The sequence below is a fragment of the Triturus cristatus genome, chromosome 4_1, assembly GCF_964204655.1.
Source record: "Triturus cristatus chromosome 4_1, aTriCri1.1, whole genome shotgun sequence".
Classification (NCBI taxonomy): Eukaryota; Metazoa; Chordata; class Amphibia; order Caudata; family Salamandridae; genus Triturus; species Triturus cristatus.
Genome location: NC_140585.1, coordinates 846,303,203 through 846,323,706, shown reverse-complemented (window position 1 = coordinate 846,323,706; position 20,504 = coordinate 846,303,203). Strand labels below are relative to the sequence as shown.

The following is a 20,504-nucleotide window of genomic DNA, read 5'->3' as shown; positions in this document are numbered from 1 at the left end:
TGTGAAAAGAAACTAAAAATGAAAAAGGTGAGGAAAAGTTGGTGGTGCCTCACGGGAATAACACCATGGGAGTTTACAGACTGGTACTCACCTGTATCCTCAGGTTCTCATCATTAGCAACTACCAACTTATAAATCAAATAAGTGGTGAAGAAGAAATAAACAAAAAATGTGTTCAATAGAGTGTATGTGAACCCTGTAAGGAGTGCCAGGATCTGGCGTAGGAAACACCTAGTTTAAAAATGAGCTAGACAACCACTAGCTATACTACTTTATTCCTTGCTGTGTGTCTGCTCAATTAAAACCAACATGTTTCATTGCCTGTGTGATCTTGTGGCAATTTCATCAGGGTAAGGGTCAGTATCCACACTGCACCACTTTTCTCTGTTTGTTATACCGGGTGGTTGCCCTTCATTGGCATACCTGCAACCCTGTTTAAAACTGCGTTTAACACTATGCACGTGTACTAGTCCACATGCGCAGAGCCCGTCTCAGTCACTGCAATCAGTCAGTCGTGACGATGCGGGTAACTGGCAGCCGCTGAGGGGAATGTGGGGGGATCCCGAGGGGAGGAGCCCCAGGGTCCCTGCGGAACAGCCGTCTCCCCGCATGCAGTGGGAGCTGGTATTTCTCCCGTCCCCACAGGTGCTGCTTATGCTGCTCCCTCCAGGTGGAGAAATCTCTTGAACTGTTTCCCTGCCAGCATCAGTATGGCAAGGAAACAGATAAAAGCTGCTTCCAGCTGGGGAAGCATTTTTACAGCTACCATCCTCTGGGAGCTGACTGTTGTGTTTACTTGTAATCACTGTATTAGACATCAACACTTATCACATGTAGCACAAGGTAGAACTTGCTACGTTTAAAACAGGGAACGTTGTACACGCCATTGGAGGTTGGAGTTAGTTACGGCCGGACTACTAATAGGCAGGACGTGTGGGCCTTTTCTCTACCCATGCCCCCATTCCCTGGGGCCTGTATTTATTATAGGAGGGTGCCCAGGACACCCACCATACACTCGTAGGGGACTGTGGGGGGATCCCGAGGGGAGGAGCCCCAGGGTCCCTGCAGAACAGCCGTCACCCCGCATGTAGCAGGAGCTGGTATTTCTCCCATCCACAGGTGCTACTTATGCTGCTCCCTCCAGGTAGAGCAATCTCTTGAACTGTTTCCCTACCAGCATCAGTATGGCAAGGAAACAGATAAAAGCTGCTTCCAGCTGGGGAAGCATTTTTACAGCTACCGGCCTCTGGGAGCTGACTGTTGTGTTTACTTGTAATCACTGTATTAGACATCAACACTTATCGCATATAGCGCGAGGTAGAACTTGCTATGTTTAAAACAGGGAACGTTGTACATGCCATTGGAGGTTGAATAACCTAATTAAGGAGTTTTACTCACCTTTGTAGTCCAGGAGGCATTAACTTAACCAATTTGGCGATCAGCTGGCTCCCCGACGAACCCATTATAGAGAGAAGAATTAAGAGAGTCCATTATAAATTTGTGTTATGAGGGACATTTGGGGATCGTGTAAAGCAATGATAGTGAAATAGATTTTTTTTTGTTGAGATTGTGAGCTATGCATGGATACAGATAAATCACAGGTGTTGTTGAAACCCCAACTGTATCCTGTACCTCATCCTGAGATGGCTTGAGAGATGTTGGGAGTGGACATCATGAGGCCGATTAAGGGTGAAAACAGTGAATCTTGGTTTGCCTTAGTAGCCATAAACTACTTTTCTAAATTGCTTGAAGTAGCATTTGAGAATTGTGCTAGTACCAATAACGTGGTGAAATTCCTTGATGACATTTTTCAGAGAGAAGGGTTAGCAAAGAAAGTCATTACGGACAATGGTGTCCAGTTTAGGAGTGACATGGTGGAGAGTTTCCTGTGCCACAATGGGATTGAACATAAATTCACTTTAGTATATCCTCCCAGTGGTAATGTGAAGTGGAGAGGTTTAATTGTGTGATAAAGGGAAACTTGCAATTGACTAAAAGTAAAGGATTGAATTGGATGGCTTGTATTAGGAAAACAGTGTGGATGTATCGCACCACACCTGTCATTACAGGGTATAGCCCTTTTACTATCATGAGGGGAAGACTACCTTTTATGTGTTGGGGAATATATATATATATATATGTACTACATAGATAGCATAGTTAGATACAATTCTCAAAGGCACAATCTCAAACCTACTGAGCTATCCCACCCTGCACAAAGCTGCCTGGAGAGCTATCAGCCAGGTGCTCCATGGCTTACCAGCCTCTTATTCACAGATCCAAGGTTCCCACTATGTCCTTGGCAACAGCTGCGCAGACACTTAGAGGTCCCTCTGTAGTTAGTTGTCATTTGTGTCAGAAGGAGCCCGGTTGTATGGTGTGCACACACGTCTGGCCTTCTCCCTTGGCTAGCCAACAGACATGGATACGCACAAATAAATTTCATCTGTTCCTGAGCCCTGGTGTTTGATGTGTTCCTTTCGTCATTGGGGGGTGGGGGGATAGCAAGAGTTATTCCCTGACATTATGAAGGACAACCAAGGATGGGTGGTGAACTCCGGACTACAACATAGGTTTCAAGAAATTGTGAAAGAGAATATTGTGAGAGCACTGGGTATATATAAAGAGTATGCTTATCGGAAGAGGGCCAGTATGGATTTGGTAGTGAAGAAAGGAGATATGGTACATGTTAAATTGCCCAAGAGAGTTAAGAAAGGAGAGAGTATGTTTACTGGTCCATTATAAACCTTAGCAGTGTTCAGAAATTCAGCAAGACTTAGTGATGGTAAATTGTGGAACATGAACAGGATTGTAGGATATAAGGGAAGTTGGAAGGATGTGTGTGCAGAAGGAGAGGATGTGGAAAGATGCGGTCACAGCTGGTTGGATGAGTATGGTGTGTTGGATAATAAGAAGGGAGGTAGAGAGGATGAGTGTGGCGTGGTTGAAAAGGATTCTTTGGTGAGTGAGGAAGGTTGTTTGGAGAATATAGAAATCGAAAGGCAATCTAATACTAAATCTATGAGAGACGTTAAACATTCAGTGTATTTGCCGGACTAAATGCTTGAAAAAAATGTTTCTTTTTGATGTTTTAGTGTGTGTATGTTACCAATTTTGTTATTTATATTGATTTAAAAGAAATTTAAGTAATTTATACATCGTTATTGGTAAATGTAAGAATGAGTTTGTTATTCTTCATATTTTTTATAGAGGGAAGATGTGTTGTGTTTACTTTTAAATACTGTATGAGACATAAACACTTAACCATGTACAGCGCAAGGTAGACATTTTTAAGTTTAGAATAGGGAACATTGTACATGTCATTGGAGGTTGGAGTCAGTTATGGCTGAACAACCAATGAGCTGGAAGTGTTGGCCTTTTCTCCTTGAATAACTTAATGAAGGAGTTTTATTCATGTTTGTTGTCCAGGAGGCATTTACTCAACACAGACTCTATGTCTGCCTAGAGCAAGCACCTGATCGGGCAGGAAAACCACCGTATCATGGGGATGGGCTCCTCAGTACCCAGCTAGTTAGCCGGCCCCTGGGGATGGAGCCCCGGGGGATGGGGTTCCCGAGACCTTTGTAGACTTCCCTTTTTCAGTAATAGATGCCCTGGGGGATGGCGTCCCCATTACCTTTTAAAGGTTCAGTGAAAGGGGCTGTGAAGACTCTTCTCCCATTAAAAAGCTACAGTGGGCCCCGGGGGATGAGATCCGGCCTGGGGAGTGGGGTCGTGCACCAACTCCCCTTAAGAATAACATCAAGCCCCGGGGGACTGCTCACCCCCCTTATTTTCGTGCCTCTGCCCTGGCAGATTAGGGCCCCATGGACTCTCAGAGAAGGGGCCCACAGGCCCCTCTGGGACCCCAGCTCTAATCCCAAGGGGTCAGAGTATCCTTACCCTGCCCCCTTATGTCTTTTTTTAGGACTCTGGACAGAGTCCCAAGTCCTAAGATGGCTGCCCCCCCTTCCTTCTTGATGTGATGGCAGCAAATCGACCTCAGCAGCAGATCTGCAGAGGCTCCGTGTCCATAGATATACAAAGTTTTGAGCAATAAGTGCTCAATAACTACTGGATGGATTTACACCAGATTACAAAAAGCACTCTTTCTGGACCAAGGTCAAGTTTTCTACTAACTTTGATATAAATCCATTCAGAGGTTTGTGCTGTAGTGGTGTCTAAAATTCCTATGGAAAAAAGAATAAATACGTTTTGGACCCCCCTTTTTTCTCAGCCCCCACCTGACGGATCACCCCAAAACTTTCCATGCAGAAACTAGTCCAAAAGTAGCGTTTCTTTGGAAAGTTTCATGCAGAGTCATCAAACAGGACCACAGTTACTAGCAAACACAAAAATGCATTTCCTATGGAAACAAGATCCTAATTATAACTATATTCACTTAAAAAACCATAGGTTTCACACACGTTATAGTTAGGAATTAGCATTTAAAAAACCTTGCAAAGTCACTTAAAAAACCATAGGTTTCACACATGTTATAGTTAGCTGGACATTTCACTCGTAAAAAACCATTGAAATTCCCCCGTTATAGTTAGTTCAGATAACTATAACTCGCGCGCCCGCAATCCACTGCTCATGACGTCACATATTACATCACTCATGACATGGTCAGTGGCATCACTCATGACATCACTGATGACATCATCCTTGTGATAGAGTGGCGGTCGCGCGAGTTATAGTTATCTGGAAGGAATCAGGAAGTGTCGGCCGCCATTTTGTCTCTCGCAGTCTGAGGCAGTGAAAAACAAAGGTGGAGAACGTGAAAAGGGGGCAGGGTGGACAGTTCCTGACCCCCTAGCCTTTGTCAGGGGGTCACTGAAGGACCCCCAAGGGTGAAAAAAACATTTATTTTTTTGACGAAAAAGCGCGGGGTGCGCGCACCGTGAAAAAACTGAAAAAAAAATATTAATAAATACATAACTTAGCATTTAAAAAACTGTACAAATTCACTTAAAAAACCATAGGTTTCACATGTGAATATATATATATACTCCACACAAAAGTCTGTTGGTACGGCCAGATCCTTTTAACTCCAACCAGAAAAACCACAGTGCCGCGGCTTCAATAAATCAGCGTGTTTATTTCACAGATTGGCAACAAACATCCCAACGCGTTTCGAACCCTTCACTCCTTGGTCACGGTTAGGTTTTACTTTCTTTCTCTTTCAAAGAGACCACCACAAGTGCTGTCGTGCAGATCATAAACATAGAAAACAGATCATTGTCAGTTTCTGCAATTTTCATTTTAAATAAAGTTACATTGGAGATAATTCGACTGGTATATGAAATTCTTTTGACAATAATAACTTATTCGAATTAATGTGGGAAAATACATATTAACTGAAACACGTAACTCCATCCAGTTGCGTTCCTCCAATGATAAATGTATAATTCTGCCCCTGTGTGCAAATATCCATAAATTACAAAACACATTGGGACCAGCTTTATATTTATTGCTGAAACTACACAAGAATTTGTCTAATCCCCCAGGAAGACCAATTGTGTCGTCCAGAGGGAGTCTGTTAGAAAATATATTGAAGTACGTAGATTACTTTCTACAGCCCTTTGATCAGGCTTTACCCTCATACGTTAAAGATACGGGGATTTTCTAAGACTTATCAATGAGATCACCTGCAATTAAAAATATTTATTAATGAGTTTAGACGTAAACAGCCTCTATACTTGCATCCCACATGACCTTGGCATTGATGCATGTAGATACTTCCTCAAAGGAAGATCTCTTTCCTTTCTTCTACACACTGAGATGTTCCTTGAAATGATGCATATTTGCCTAACAAACAATTTCTTCCTCTTTATTAAACAACTGTACAGACAAACCCAAGGAACAGCGATGGGAATTTGCTTCACCCCCAGCTTTGCCGGGTTGTACCTGGGCTGGTGGAAGAAGCAGGTTGTCAATACCATCAAGCTGTTTGAAGACCACGTTGTTCTCTGGGTATGGTACATTGATGACATCTTCTGTATCTGGAAGGGGACTGAGTATCAAGCCCAAGACTTCATCATGACATTGAATGACAATTCTTTAAATTTGAAATTCACCAGCCACATACATGACACTACAATTGAGTTTTTAGATTTGAAATTGGAGGTTAAAGCGAACAAACTGACTAGCCAGTTGTTTTGTAAAGCAACTGCTGGTAACAGTCTGCTACATGCAAACAGTTGTCACCCCAGTAATTTAATTTATAGTATCCCGTTAGGGGAATTACTAAGAGCCAAACCTAACTGCAGTACTGAGGACAGGTTCCAGAAAGAGAAGGCCATCATGACTCAGAGGTTCTCTGAAAGGGGATACAGTAAGAAAACAATCAAGCAAGCGATTCATAAAGTAGATAAACTGGAATGGAATTAATTGCTAATACCTAAAAAAAAGCTTGAGAATAAGCAAGAACAGATCAGGTTTATTACAACTTCCACAATCTAGCTTGGGAGGTCAAAAGAGGTCTAAAAAAAATTTGGGAAGTTCTCAAAACGGACCCTGACCTAGCTGAGCGAGTTGGTGACAATCCGGCAGTTACTTTTAGAAAGGCAAGTTCTCTCAAAGACACGTTGAGCAATCATCTAGCGAACAGGGAAAAGAACAGAAATGACATACAAGGATTTTTCACCTGTAATCAGTGTAAATCCTGCATATATAGTGAAAGTTGTAAATTGTTAAAAATATCAGAGGCAACAACCTTATAGAATTTCAAAATCTCACCTGTAACACAGAGTATGTAGTGTATGCCCTGAGGTGCCCCTGCAATAAATACTATATAGGGAGCACCAAACACAAAGCTAAAAAACGGGTGCTTGAACACATGCGAGCGATTAAGAACAATGACAAGCAATATCCTATTGCTCGCCATTTTAAGACCTGCCATAACCAGAACTGCAACCTATTGAAATTCTATGTTCTAGATACAATTCCAATAAGAGAAAGAGGTGGAAATAGGATTTTGGAATTGAGGAGATTAGAATCTAAAATGATCCATTCATCCAACAGGCCTAAACCTGGATGAAGAATTGGCCGTACATTTAAGATAATCAAGTATGATAGTACAGGTGTAAATCCCCCCTGAAACATTTGTAAATAAGTTTTTTTCGGATTTTATTGTATCAAGTGTTTGTGGATTCTATTTTAATCACTGGTCTATCTTTGTTTTCTTGCAGATGTGAAGATACTTAAATGCAGAGGAGCTATAATATCTGGCTACTATTGCACCGTAGGAATTAATTTTTGTGTATAATGTTGACTGTGGTTCGGGACTTTAAACTGTTTGAGTTGCCCACTGAGGCAGAATTGATGAATAACCAGCATCAGAATAACGATCATTAGACTATTAGTTAAAGTCTGAATAGATGTTTAGCGAGAATTTATTGCTCTCATTTGTTCGAGTGAACATTAGATTCACAGGTTTAACATCTAAGGTTTTAAGTAATGATCCAAGGCTCACTGGGGCAATATTGTTGCCTAATGCCAGTATTGTAATAACAGTTGCAATAGGAATACAGAACAATGTGCTTTGTAATTTATGGATATTTCCCCACAAGGGCAGAATTGTACATTTATCATTGAAGTACAAGTTACTTACCTCCGGTAACGATGTATCTGGTAGAGACGATTCTAGCCGCAGATTCCTTAACGTAGAATTATCCCCAGGCGTGAGACTGGACCTGGAAAATATTCTTGTTCCAGCATCTCTGCGTGCCGGGGGCAACACCACGCGACTCCGCCCCCCCGTCTTCTGCGGGCGTGACGTCAGCGAGGTCACATAAGCCCCACCCCAGCGCGCTGACATCAGTTTCCTTCTTTTCTGCATGCAATGCAGATTTGGATCGTGTTCCTGGCCTGTTTTCAGGCATTCTTTTCACGCTTTGCGTTTCTTTTTGGGAACAGTGTGCGAATGCCTTCAGGCATCAAGACGTGCTTGTCTTGCGTGCTACTGATGTCGACGATGGACCCTCACCCCATTTCTATGTGGTGTTTGGGGGAGCACCATGACTCCACGGACTGCGAGGCTTGTCAGCAGATGAAGCCGAAGTCCCGGCCGGAGCGCCAGATGAAACTCCTCTCGGCCCGCATGTCCAGGTCGGCGTCGTCAACGCGTCCATCCCCTGCGGAAGGGTTCAAGAACCGCCACTTCTGTCTCTGACATCGTCCCTCTCCGAGGCCGCAAGGGCGTCGCTCGCCTGTTGGTAAGTGTCGCAGCTTGTCCCCGAGGCCCGGTCCCCGCCCTGTGGGGGGCGCCGGTTCTCTGCGGGTCGTGCGGCCTCGTGCATCGCCACCCTACCCGCCGTTCCCCGGCATGGGGGCGACCAGAGCCCAAATGGAGACCTATGCTGCGGCCCTGCAGGCTTCCTTGGCTCTTCCTCCTCCTCTTCCTGGGACATCTGCGGATCCCTTGCCATGTGCGGGGCCTTCTACGAGGTCGCCGGCAGCTCCGGCCCCGGTACCAACAGGTTCGGCTTCAGGTCTTGGAGATGTGGTGTCGTCGGGGTGCGGCCCTACGGGGTTCCCTCCTTTGGACCACGGCGCAGATCAATGTGCTTTGTAATTTCTGGATATTTGTCCACAAGGGCAGAATTGTACATTTATCATTGAAGGAACGCTACTACATGGAGTTAAATGTTTCAGTTAATATGTATTTTTGCACATTAATTCAAACAAGTTATTATTGTCAAAAGAATTTCAAATACCAGTCGAATTATCTCCAATGCAAAACGAAAATTGCAGAAACTGACAATGATCTGGTTTCTATGTTTATGATTTGCACGACAGCACTTGTGGTGGTCTCTTTAAAAGAGAAATGAAACACAGTAAAACCTAACCTGTGACCAAGGAGCGAAGGCTCCGAAATGCGTTGGGAAGTTTGTTGCCAATCTGGGAAATAAACACGATATATATATATATATATATATATATATATATATATATATATATATATATATATATATATATATATATATATATATATATATATATATATATATATCTTTAAAACACAAGAGAACAGTGGTTATGTTAAAGCAAGCTCCTGGTGGACCGGGGCTCAGTCACACACATTGATGATTCTGCTCAGGGGGAATGTGGCCTGAAGATGCCTGACACTCAGCTGCACTGCCCATCCCAGAACGATAGAAGACTTTAAACTTTCATCCCTATACCCAAGCTGCTGGGAAATGATCAGCTGGCCTAAGCTGGTTTTCTATTCCAGTGAGAGCTCCATGGGTCCCAGCAATTATGCCTAGTAGGCTATGTTAGCAGCACTGGAGCTTAAAGAGCTAAAGGCAATTTCCAGTTCCCTTTGATATGAATTTAGTCTATTGATTGATCTATCACAGAGTTTATGGTGTGTTTTAAAGCGCAGGAGGGGGTACTGAGTTTATTACTGTGTTTAATGTATCTGAGTTCAAGCTGACTCTCACCTTATGACGCCATCCACGAGTGCTTAGACAAACAACAATTCAAGGGTCTCGGGGAGCCTGAGTATGAGCTTCTTCCGCTGTAGGGCATTCGTATGTAAAAGCCTGATCCACCGGTGGTACAAGATAAAGTCAAGTAACCATTGCCTGTGCCAGGGTCCCTGGAGAGGGTTCAACACATGAAAATATGGCCTCCGACGTAAACTTGCACTGCACCAAACATTCTCTAGTTTCGGGTACAGTTAGGTTAGCTCTTGAATGGCTATAGCATTCCAAAGATTTAAAGTTGGAATGAGTGTAGGTGTTGGGGTGGGATTGCCGTAATGGTTAGTGTCCAGTGGCGGCTGGTGAAAGTGGTGAGGCGTAAAACAATAATTGTACTGCACTGTGGTGAGCGAGCGAAGCGAGCGAGTCCGAACCACCTACGGGGGACTCCGGGGGCAAATGGTGCATTTTTAAGCGTCACACCTCGCCTAGATCAAGGGCCCGAATCACACTTTACCACGCAAAGACCGAGTACAAGGTGACGGTGATTGGCACGAGGACAGCTTTGCTTGCAAAACACTACCCCATTCCCACTATGTATTAAAGGACAGACACAAGACTACAACACCTCCCCTATGTTGCAGCCCAGAGGCATGGCTTGCCTCTGCTCTGTTACAGCACAGAGAGGAGAGTACATCACCCCTGCTGTATTGCAACTCAGTGAGACAACGCCATCACCTATCGCATGACAGCTCAGACACGACTGCAACGGATCTGTTAAATTGCACGGCAGACAAGAACGCATCACCTTTGCTACATTACAGCACAAACTAGGACTGGACTGCTTCATTACAGCGCTGAAGCTATAGTGCAGCGCTATTTCTGTATTCAGAACTGTCGTGGCTGCATCACCCCTTCTATCACAGCACAGGCATGCCTGCATCACCTCAGCACAGGCATGTCTGCATTACCTCAATCACAGCACAACGTGACTGCATTACCTCAGCACGGGCATGACTGCATCATCTCAATTACACAACACGCATGCCTGCATCTCCTCTGCTATACTACAACAGAGACACAGCTGCATCACTCTGCTATATAACAGCACAGACATCACTACATGTCTCAGCCCCGAATCCTCGAGGGGCTGACTCAGCCTATCAACTTTCTAAGGATCATAAGACAAGTACTTCTGAGCTGAGTAATGCTATTTCCCATTACTTACAGCCACAAAGCTAGTCAGTATTATTACTTCTCACCCTCCTGCTGGTGCTTGATCTGCGGGACTGTGGGAAGGGCGCGCGTGGACGCTCAGTGCAAGTGATGCCAGGACACAGAGGACGAAGAGGGTTTCATAGCTGCCAGAGATTCTCCTAACGCTGCATCCGAAATGGAGGACTCCTCTCTGGTCAGCCTAGCCTAGTCTGTGTCTTTTGGTCGTCGCAGTAAAGATAAGCCCTATTCATGTTGTGGCATGGCCTGCCGCGGCCTTTTCATATCGGAGCAAACACGCACTTCCTGTTTGCGCTCCTCCAAATTACAATTAGTTTAATGTGGGAATGGGGTAGTGTCTCTCTTGGGGGTCTATTATGTGAGTGTCAGGACCCTAGGTGTTTGAGATCAATACCGCTAAAACCTCCAGAAAGCATAACAGTGACTTACTGGTTGCCGGCCCTCTCTGTAAACCACAGGGCAATGCCGCGGGCGCTGCTGAGCATCCTCCGCATGACCCCAAATACAACAGCAAGCAAGGGGCTCACCGGCGCTGGCGAAGAAATGCTGTGTGTGCCAAAAAAGTCACCGGGATTGCAGGCACAGAAGTAGAAGGGAAGGGGCCAGGTTGAAAACTAACTTTGCCCTGCTCTTTCGCGCTCTTGGTCGAACTGCCGCTCAACAGCCTCCAGTAAATGCCAAATCAGAAGACTGGATGCTACTGGGGGCAGCTACTCGGCTGTATCCTGCCATTTAATAGGGCATGGGGCGACTGTGTGAAAAACACGTCACCGCCCGAGCAGGACCCTATCTTGAGACGCCTGCACTACACTAGGCATGCACAGCATACTAATGGATTGCGAATGGAGTGGGGAGCTGAAATAAAAACTGCTCCTCTCGTAGATGCGCAGTCCATCTTCTGGACTCCTGCTCTCACCTGCCTGCGTGCCCTGTGCGTTGACATGCGCACTTCACCTGAGTGAAGCACAGGCCGGAAATGTTAACAGACGAATTGTCAAAGCTGTCAATTCGTCTGCTTACATTCTTGCTGCCCGAACTGCAGTGAGCAGTTTCTTTTTGTGTTGACGGATGCGTAGTGGGGCGCTGCCCCAGCGCCCCTAATGGACCAGCCGCCACTGTTTAAAAGTGTCTGCTTTAATATTACATTAGGTTGAAAATGAGGTGATGGTGAGGTTTAAAGTTAGTGATGGGTTTTGTTTGGTCAATTTGAAGATTATGTCAAATCCTTTTGCAACCTCATGTTTCCCTTGTTCTAAAATACAAAACTTAGAATCTTGTTTTCGTGGGCAGGAAAAACCGGCATGACTGTGGCAAATGTGTGCCCACGCGAATCCTTTTTGCACATTAATAGGGGTTTTCGGCGGCCCTCATAATAGGGGTTATTGTCTCTAAAGCCTTCTGATATTGCCATAAACTATAATGTCTGAGATTGCACATATCGTGCATTATTAATTAGGCAATCTCTGGCTGAGGTGTCCAAAGGAAAAAGTCTATGTTTCCTTTTATTGATTTCCAGTGAGCGACGAAGTATTTGACGTGCGCTTTTACAAATATTTCTTTTAGCCTGATAACAGGTATTTAATGCAAAAGCATTCTCAAAGTAGAGCTGCCTTTTTAATGCGTTGCCCATGCACTGATCGGCATGCACGGCGCTTGCTCAGCCCTGCATGCAAACATCATGTGTAAATATCCTCACTTTGAAGTGTGCACATGGCGGCTGCTTGCAGGTTACTCCCTTTTTGACAAGCGCGCTAATTCATGCTCATGGCTTTGCACAGTGCAGCAGGAGAGGACATTTAAATTCATTTATAAATAGATTTCCCCGGGCTGTGAACTGAACATCCGTATTGTTTACAGCTCATTCCTCACACCCCAGACAAAGTTCCTTGTTTACCCTTCAGAGTCCCACCTTCAGCCATTACTTAACCGGACAGGCCTCCCCACTGTTCCTGCAGCCATAAATCTGCGGGTCACACGCAGGACACCCCTTAAAACTATCCATTCAAAGCACGCATCACTTGCTTGGGTGGTCCTCCATGGAGCACTCGGCACACCTCTGTTTGCCTTCAAACACCGCATTTGAAGGACATTTTTGGATAGGGCCTGTTTAGATAATGCAGTGAGAGCAGAGAACTTCTGATCCCCAGGGTGACTTAAAGCTGAGCTCCAGCAGCATGGTTAGCCATGCTACAGCCCTGCTTTCTGGCTGCCACGAGGCGAGTGCTGGAGACACCTCAAGGAAAGAGAGTTCACGGAAACCCACAGCAAAGGCCGAGGCACTCAATGGAGATCTTTACAACAGAGAAGAAACTGCGACCTCTCTTTTATTATTCTTTTTTCCTGCAAAACCTCCATTGTTGGCACACTTCCTGTGCAGTCTTTCCTTGGAGGCCAACTGCAGGCGTGGCTCCAGGAGCGTCGCCCCACTGCTCTCAGAGCACAATTTTTTTTATAATAACCTTGTTATTATCATTTTACTTTTTTTTGCTACGGGGCTGGGTTAGGGTGGGGCTGGGGTCACAGGGGGAGGAGTGCTTTGCACACTCCAAGTGCACATGACTGCTTGACTGGCCGTCTCGGGCCAGCCAAACAGTCAGGCACACTTTGCATCTTCACCATTAGGCTGTAATGCACAGCCTGGTGAGGAACATGCACAGGTTCCCTGTCCCCGTCTGCATGCCGAACCACGGCGTGCAGACCAATCACAATGCTGCATTGCAATGTAGTGATTGGCTATAGGGAGCCTGGGTGCTTCCTGGTTCGGACCTCGTCAAAAAGAGCAGCAAAGCGCAGGAGACACAGCGGCTGTTTTAAAAAAAATGTGTTTGTTTTGTTCAAACCACCCCCGTTCCCTGCCAGCCACCACTGAGGTCAAGGTATGAATTAATATGAGATCGGAAAGAGGCACCGTCACTAATGAGAATACACTATATCAATGTTCTTTTGTATAAATGCCCCACATCGAAATTACAATCTCCAAGAATACTATTACTGCATACATTGAATGAGGTGATTGCAAGAAAAAGTGTAAGGGCAAGGACTAAGTAAGGTGGAACAGTTATGTGTAGAGTAAAGGATGGCGCTAAATTTCAGAGAATGGTTACTGTTAGGATTAGGTCTTGGGTAACAACGGGGATCTAGGCTGAGCCTTAGTTTTAGGGTAAGGTATAGTGTAAAGTTAAGTGCTAGGGTGTTTGGTATAGGTAAGGCTTAACCTTATATTATTGGTTAGGTTGAGAATAAGGTTTACATTTTAGAGTTAGGGTAGGGAACACATTTGGCTAATATGCTTTGTTAGACGTGGCATCCTTAACGTGGTTCTCCCCTAACTTTTTTACCTTCAGCCCTCCTGTTTTTCTGACTTTGTTTTGTTAACTTTAGGACTCTGCACACTGTACCACTGCTAACCAGTGCTAAAGTGCTTGTGCTCTCTGCTTAAAACATAACAGACTTAGCGTACACTCAGTTGTTCTATTTAATTTACTTGTAAGTCCCTAGCCAAGTAGCACTACATGTGCCCAGTTCCTGTAAATTAAATGGTTATAAAGGGTCTGCAGCACTGGCTGTGCCACCCACTTAAGTAGCCCTTTAATCATGTCTTAGGTATGCAATTGCAGCCTGTGTGTGTAGTTTTTAATCTGTCATTAGAACCTGGCAAAATAAACCTTTTTCCAGGTCCAAACCTTCCTTTTAATACATATAAGTCACCCCTAGGGTAGGCCCTGAGCTGTCCAGAGGGCAGAATGCAGTGTATTCAAAACATAGGACACGTACGTTTAAGTTTTAAATATCCTGGTAGTGAAAAGCTCTACAATTTGTTTCTCTCTACTGCAGGGCCAGCCTCTCCCATGGGATAACATTAGAATTACCTTTTTTTTTGCAGAGTTTTATATAGCGCGAACTTGACCCGAATCCAATCAGGTATCAGAGCGCTTTACATAGCACCAGTTATGTTACATGAGGACATATGCTGGAACTTCCAATTGGGAGCAGGCATGTTTGGTGTCTATTAAATTGTGATTACAAGCCCGCTTTTAGTGACTATTTAGAAAATGCCACCTTTCGAAAGATGGCATTTTTCCCTAAACTATTTGGTGCCTGCAACCTGATCCTGGGTCACATGACTAGGTGTTGCTTGCCTTTGGTCTCTGTGGATTGCTCCCAGACAGTGAGACAAAGGTAAGATCTGTGTTGGCAGGTAGGCCACTCAGAGTTAAGAAGGGGGAGAAGCTGTCACCTACCACACTGGCACATCACAAAGGCTCTGCCTGAGCACTCTCACAAAGGATTTTACACTGTTCTCTTGTGACCCCAGACAAGCTGGGGCCAGTACAGGGAGGAAGGGGATGCTTGACACTTCAAGGGGTTAGAAACTGCTAGAAACTTGCCCCACTTCAAAGTGGGCTCCAGGTACAAACGTTGGACCTCACATGGTCCTTGTCATACGCAACCAGATAACCACAGTTGGCGCTTTGTGCTTTTTGGTGCTATTTTCACTTAAATCTTTAAAATTGCATATCTCTGGTTCTACTGATTGGATTTTTGTTGTTGGTCTTGATATATTTATAAGAATGTACCCTATATTTCAACATTTATGAGGGATTTTCCTGTCATGTTTTCATGTTATTACTGTTTCAAGTGTTGCATACATACTTTACATTTTGCCTGTAAGTTAAGCCTGACTGTTCTGTGCTAAGCTACCAGAGAGTTGAGTATAGGTTAATTTGGGGTTTGCTTGTGACTTCACTCTCACAAGGATTGTGGATGCTGCTTGAATAGGGTTTCACCCCTCCAATCCCCCAACCAGTAATCCAATTCCTAAAATGCTCCCTCATGGTGGCAAAGCAATGAAAACATGAAAAGCACTTCATTTCCAGTGCCTATATTGCCACTTTGTGTTAGATCTAGGGCAAGAGTAAGGTGCTGGCTAATGGTTATATATTAGAGTTAGACTAAAGGTAAATGTTATGAATTAGTGTTAAGTTTAGGTTAGCACACTTATCCTTGCATTTACCTAATTTGTTATTGCAGTAGTCTTTGTAGTGATATCCTCAGAAGTAGTATTCTCAATAGTAGTAACCTGAATGTAGTGGGTTCTATGTAGTGAAATCTCAATGTAAATGTGCTTTAGGCACACAACCAATCTGAAATAACTATTCCCAAGTGTGGCATCAATGCTATGGCATTTTTGTTAGGAATTACCATCGAACTGCCAAATGTCTTTGTCTTTTGTCTTTCCAATGACTCACTTCCAAGAACCCACAAGTGCTGTATCATATTTAGTGGGTAAAATTATAATAGGAGCACCAATCCCATCCTATAAGAAACAGCAAGAGATTGTCAGTCAGGCATCCACCAGAACGGAAAATGATGGCAGCAGCATCATTTAGGGTGTGGCCCGAGGTTGTGACTGCCACTGCCATGCTCCCTACGTGACCCCCATGGCTGCCTTTTATCTGTTTCTGTAAAGCTTTATTGTTTATTCTTTTTAGTCCTAGGACATGTTAATCCACTCTTGGTGATTTCTTCATAGTCAAAGGCGGTTTGATGCCTTTTTTGTGTGTGACTTTGGGGTCAAAAGTCATGTGATGTAATTTCCTGTGAGGTTAACTTAGGTGAATCGCAACTTGACATCACTTCTGCTACTCTACTATTTTGGTGAAATGATGTACATGTAGGCTGGATAGCTTGATGTAGACTATTGGGTAGTGTAATAATATTTCATAGGCAGTAAAGGACTTCAGAATAGCATTTATATTTCGGTTCATATCACACGTACTGAATTAAAATCCACAAAGGCATTGTACACTATACAGGGAAATGTATGCACTCAGTTACTTAATCATGACTTTTTTTGTTATATGTGGCCTTTATTAAACTACATCTAAATAACAAGCATACCTTCAGCTATTGGCAAGAGCAAAGAATGCCTAGACATTGAGGAGAGGAAGAGGACAAGTGGATCTGGGTAATTCAGCATGGAGAAAGGATGCAGATCAGACACGTACCAGAGGAAGAAGTAGAGGCGACTTCAGGTCTTGTGGCATGGTAGTGAGAGGGGAAGATTGGCAGCAGATTGATAGTAAGGACTGCCTAGTCTAGTTACAAACAATATCAAATGCATTGTCTTATTAAACTCTTGCACCTATTTTCAATATGACCGAAAGGAAAGTTCATTGCATTTAGTGCACTGATTTTTATTCAACTTACACTAACCATATGTTATTTAAAAAAGTCATCATTAGATCATGTCCGATTTTTGCACAATTTCAAAATATCGAGTTGTCTTTGAGAATACAATCCTTTTACCTCCATTAGGTGACAAGGTATAGATAAACTTCTTTGCATCCCTTATGTTGTTAGGAGTAACTTGCACCAGACGATTGTGCTGCCAAACTCTTATTCGATTGGAAAATCCAATTATGTTGAAGTGATCATCAGACCGCAAGTCTTGCAGGATGGTGAAGAGGGCATCTTTTGTCTGGAAAAATTAGCAAATGTAAAATTATTCCTACTGTTACAAAATAAAAACGTGGAGAATTTGACTTGAAATCGATTCACATGCAGTATCTTAGTGATCATGAGGCTTCAGGCAGCAACACAGTCAAAAGACTTTTCACTTAGTGACCATCCCTCACATCTAAACCATCTCTGCAGTGCACATTACTTTCCTATCTTCAGGAGCAAAAGATCTAAACAGGCCTGATTGATTTCAATGTATTCCAACACATGGCAGCTGTTGTTTCATTTTGGCGCCAGCACAGAAGCCTTGTTTGTCAGTGAGGAAGAGTAAGGAATCTAAGCCCAGATTTTCAATAAACGAACACAAGGCAGTGAAGCACGTAAAGTTGCTGCACTGTGTTGAGTGAAAGGGAGAGAGGAGGACAGCACCATATCTACTAAGATTTGTGGCTGTTCTGCCTTCTTCCTGTGCTGACGCACCTTTGACTGTCATACGCCAAAGCAGACAACTTTGTACAATAGTGCAAAAGTGTCTGCATTGGAAGGGATCCCATCCAGTACAAAAACTATGCTTTATGGCATTTCCGACTTTGTATGTGTATTGTACAATATAGCGCACACACACAACGTGGGAAAAATGAGGAGAAACAAAAACATTTTTCATTGCGCTTGTCTCAAGGAGGTGTAGGATGTTGTCACAGATCCTTGTCTTCAATTGTTTGCAGGTAAGGATTTGCATCAAAAGCCTTGAGTAGTTGCATGTGAATGCCCATGCACCACCCATGGATCGCACCCTTGCTGCAAAATAATGCAAGGCAGTGCATTGTGTAGCTTTGTGTTACTTTGGGATAAATCTATTGCAAATTGCGATTTGTGTTGGATTATAGATCCAACCATAACATATTGTGTCAGGGTTGAATTAAAAAAAATTACACAAACCTGTTGCAAATTGTTTGGAAATCGGGGTCCTAGGGTGACGAGTCCAGTGCTTATTCAGTGAGGAAGCAGAGACAATAGTAGGTAGTTGGTAATTAGTTACATATTATGTGGGTGCAGGTAGCTTGCCCTGTATATACTATACAAAGTAAGGTACAGTGTGCTCAGATTCCAGTGGATCCCCAGAGGCTTACAGAGGCCCAAGTAGATAATACTAAGAGCTCTATTTGTGGTAGTGTGGTCGAGCAGTTAGGCTTATCAGAGTGCTGTATTAAACCTTTATTGTACACACATTTTGCGCACGCTCAAAGACTGAATCCAAACCAATTGTTTTGTATAAAAAGTTACTATCTGGTTATTTTATTTCAAGAACCAGAAAATACTCAGTTGCAGGTAACAATTGTTAAGGTAGTAATACTTTTAAAATTGCAGTAAGCATTGTCTTGCGAGGCAGAAGAACTGCTTTAAAATCTTTGAAATACTTTTGCATTCATCAGTCAGAAACAGTAGCACTTAGCAATGTGAAAGATAGACAGCTGTGTGCAATAGATAGAATGCAATGCAATCCTATGGTAGGAAAACAGTGTTATGCATTAGCAGGTAACTACTCGACAATCCAAGTCTTCAGGGCTGTGGACCGACACGGGTAAGGTTCAGTTTCAGGTAGGTACTGCACCACTAGCAGCACTGGGACGGCCGGGTGCGGAGGTCACTGGGCCCAATGTAAACCAATGGAGACTGATGGCACCTCGAAGAGGCACGGTTTGCAGGTAAGTACCCATGGTTTCAGAGCACAGGCCCTGGGGGTTAAGATCAGCACAGGGGGGCCCACAAGGCAACACCAAAGTTACACCACCAACAGCACAGGGGCAGCCGGGTTCATGGTGCAAAATCAGCATCAGGCGTCTTATGCATTTCAATAGGGAAACTCAGTCGCACAAAGAGGCTGCAGGCTCAGACCAGGAGACTGACTGAAGGTGAAAACCAGTTGGGTAGGTAAGCTAGAGGGCCGGGGGGGAGGTAGAGGCGCCATCGGTTGGGCTCCCTAATGCCGGAGGGCAGGAGTACCTTTTGGTGTCGGATTTTCCTGGTTTGAGCCGATCGTTGTCAGAGCGACCCTTCGTTTAGAGGCTGCAGGCGCCTTCGTGGGGTCCAGGAGAGGTCAGACACCAATAGAGACGAGAATAGGAATGCCGGGGAGACTTCACAGGACAGGTGAGCTGGGAAAACTCGGGCTGGGGGCGTCAGGTGCAGAGTGGGCAGGGGTCGCCGATCCACCTGGATCCAGAATCCTTGGTACAGTTTCTTTTGGACAGGGCCACTGTCCTCAGGGGATCTGGTCTTGGCTGAAGAGTGACAGTCTTCCTGGGGTTCTTGGAAGTCGCTGATCATTGGACAGGCGGCGTCTTCTTCACAGGGTCTTTGAGCAGGAGACAGGCCGGTAGGGCAGGGGCCAAATCAGTAGTCATCTTTCTGGCTCGGCTGCAGAGCGTCTTCTTCATCCTTTTCTTCTTGGGTCACAGGAATCTGAGGATCAAGGTTCAGGGGTGCCACTGAATACTGAAGGGCATGACAGGGACTAGCATATGGTAGCCAATGGGCTACTTGCCTTTAGGGTGACTACACCCTTCCTTTGAATGTCCCCTCCCTTTGGGGGAGGGGACATCCCCCTAACCTGATTGGGTCAAATCCTTACATTCAAAATGGAGGATTTTTTAAGGAGGGGTCACCTTGACCGAGGGCATGTTAGGGGTGGTCCTTGTAGAGAGGGGCCACCTCTACTGACTACTAATTTTCCCGCTGACCTTGCCACCAAAAGTGGTGCTTGGTCAAGGGAGCAGGCATCTCCACTAGCTGGAGAGGCCCTGGCTAGTATATCAAAGGGCAGGAAGCCTTTGAGTTTCACCACCCTGAATGCTGTTTCTGCTTGAGGATAGGTGGAAACATCTTCACCCCAAGCAGCCTTTGTCCCTGACCCACGATAGTACAAGGGCTGCCACCTCAGTGGCAGGGCCGGACTGGTCGTAGCAGGCACCAGGTGTTTTAAAGGTGGGCCTGATCGGTGAGGGCCTGTTTTTGACCCATGGGGGCCTGTTTTGCCTTCTCAGTAGCAGAACCCCCCGCTGGTCGAGTAGAAATGCCAGGTCTGGTTTCTCAGGGGGTCAGAAACACGTCAGTGTGTGGCAGGCTGGTGCAGACCATTCAACTGGACAAGTCGTTTTTCAGGGGGCATCTCTAAGATGCTTCTGAGTGAATTTTGTAATAAATCCAACACTGGCATCAGTGTGGGTTTATTATGCTGAAGAGTTTGATACCAAACTCCGCAGCCTTTAGTGAAGCCATCATGTAGCTGTGGAGTTTGTGATGACAAACTCCCAGTCCATGTACTAAGTATGGCTCCACTGCACTTATAATGTCTGTGAATGGCACAGACACTGTA

At 44.6% G+C, this 20,504-nt stretch overlaps 1 protein-coding gene across 1 annotated transcript in view; it reads right to left on the bottom strand.

Annotated features, from left to right (window-relative positions):
- ITIH5 (inter-alpha-trypsin inhibitor heavy chain 5) overlaps nucleotides 1–20,504 on the bottom strand; it is a 296,926-nt gene that overhangs the window by 67,679 nt on the left and 208,743 nt on the right. Inside the window, exon 8 of the mRNA XM_085653539.1 lies at nucleotides 16,976–17,147. Coding sequence (XP_085509665.1) covers nucleotides 16,976–17,147 — 172 coding nt within the window. The remainder of the gene's footprint in view (nucleotides 1–16,975; nucleotides 17,148–20,504) is intronic.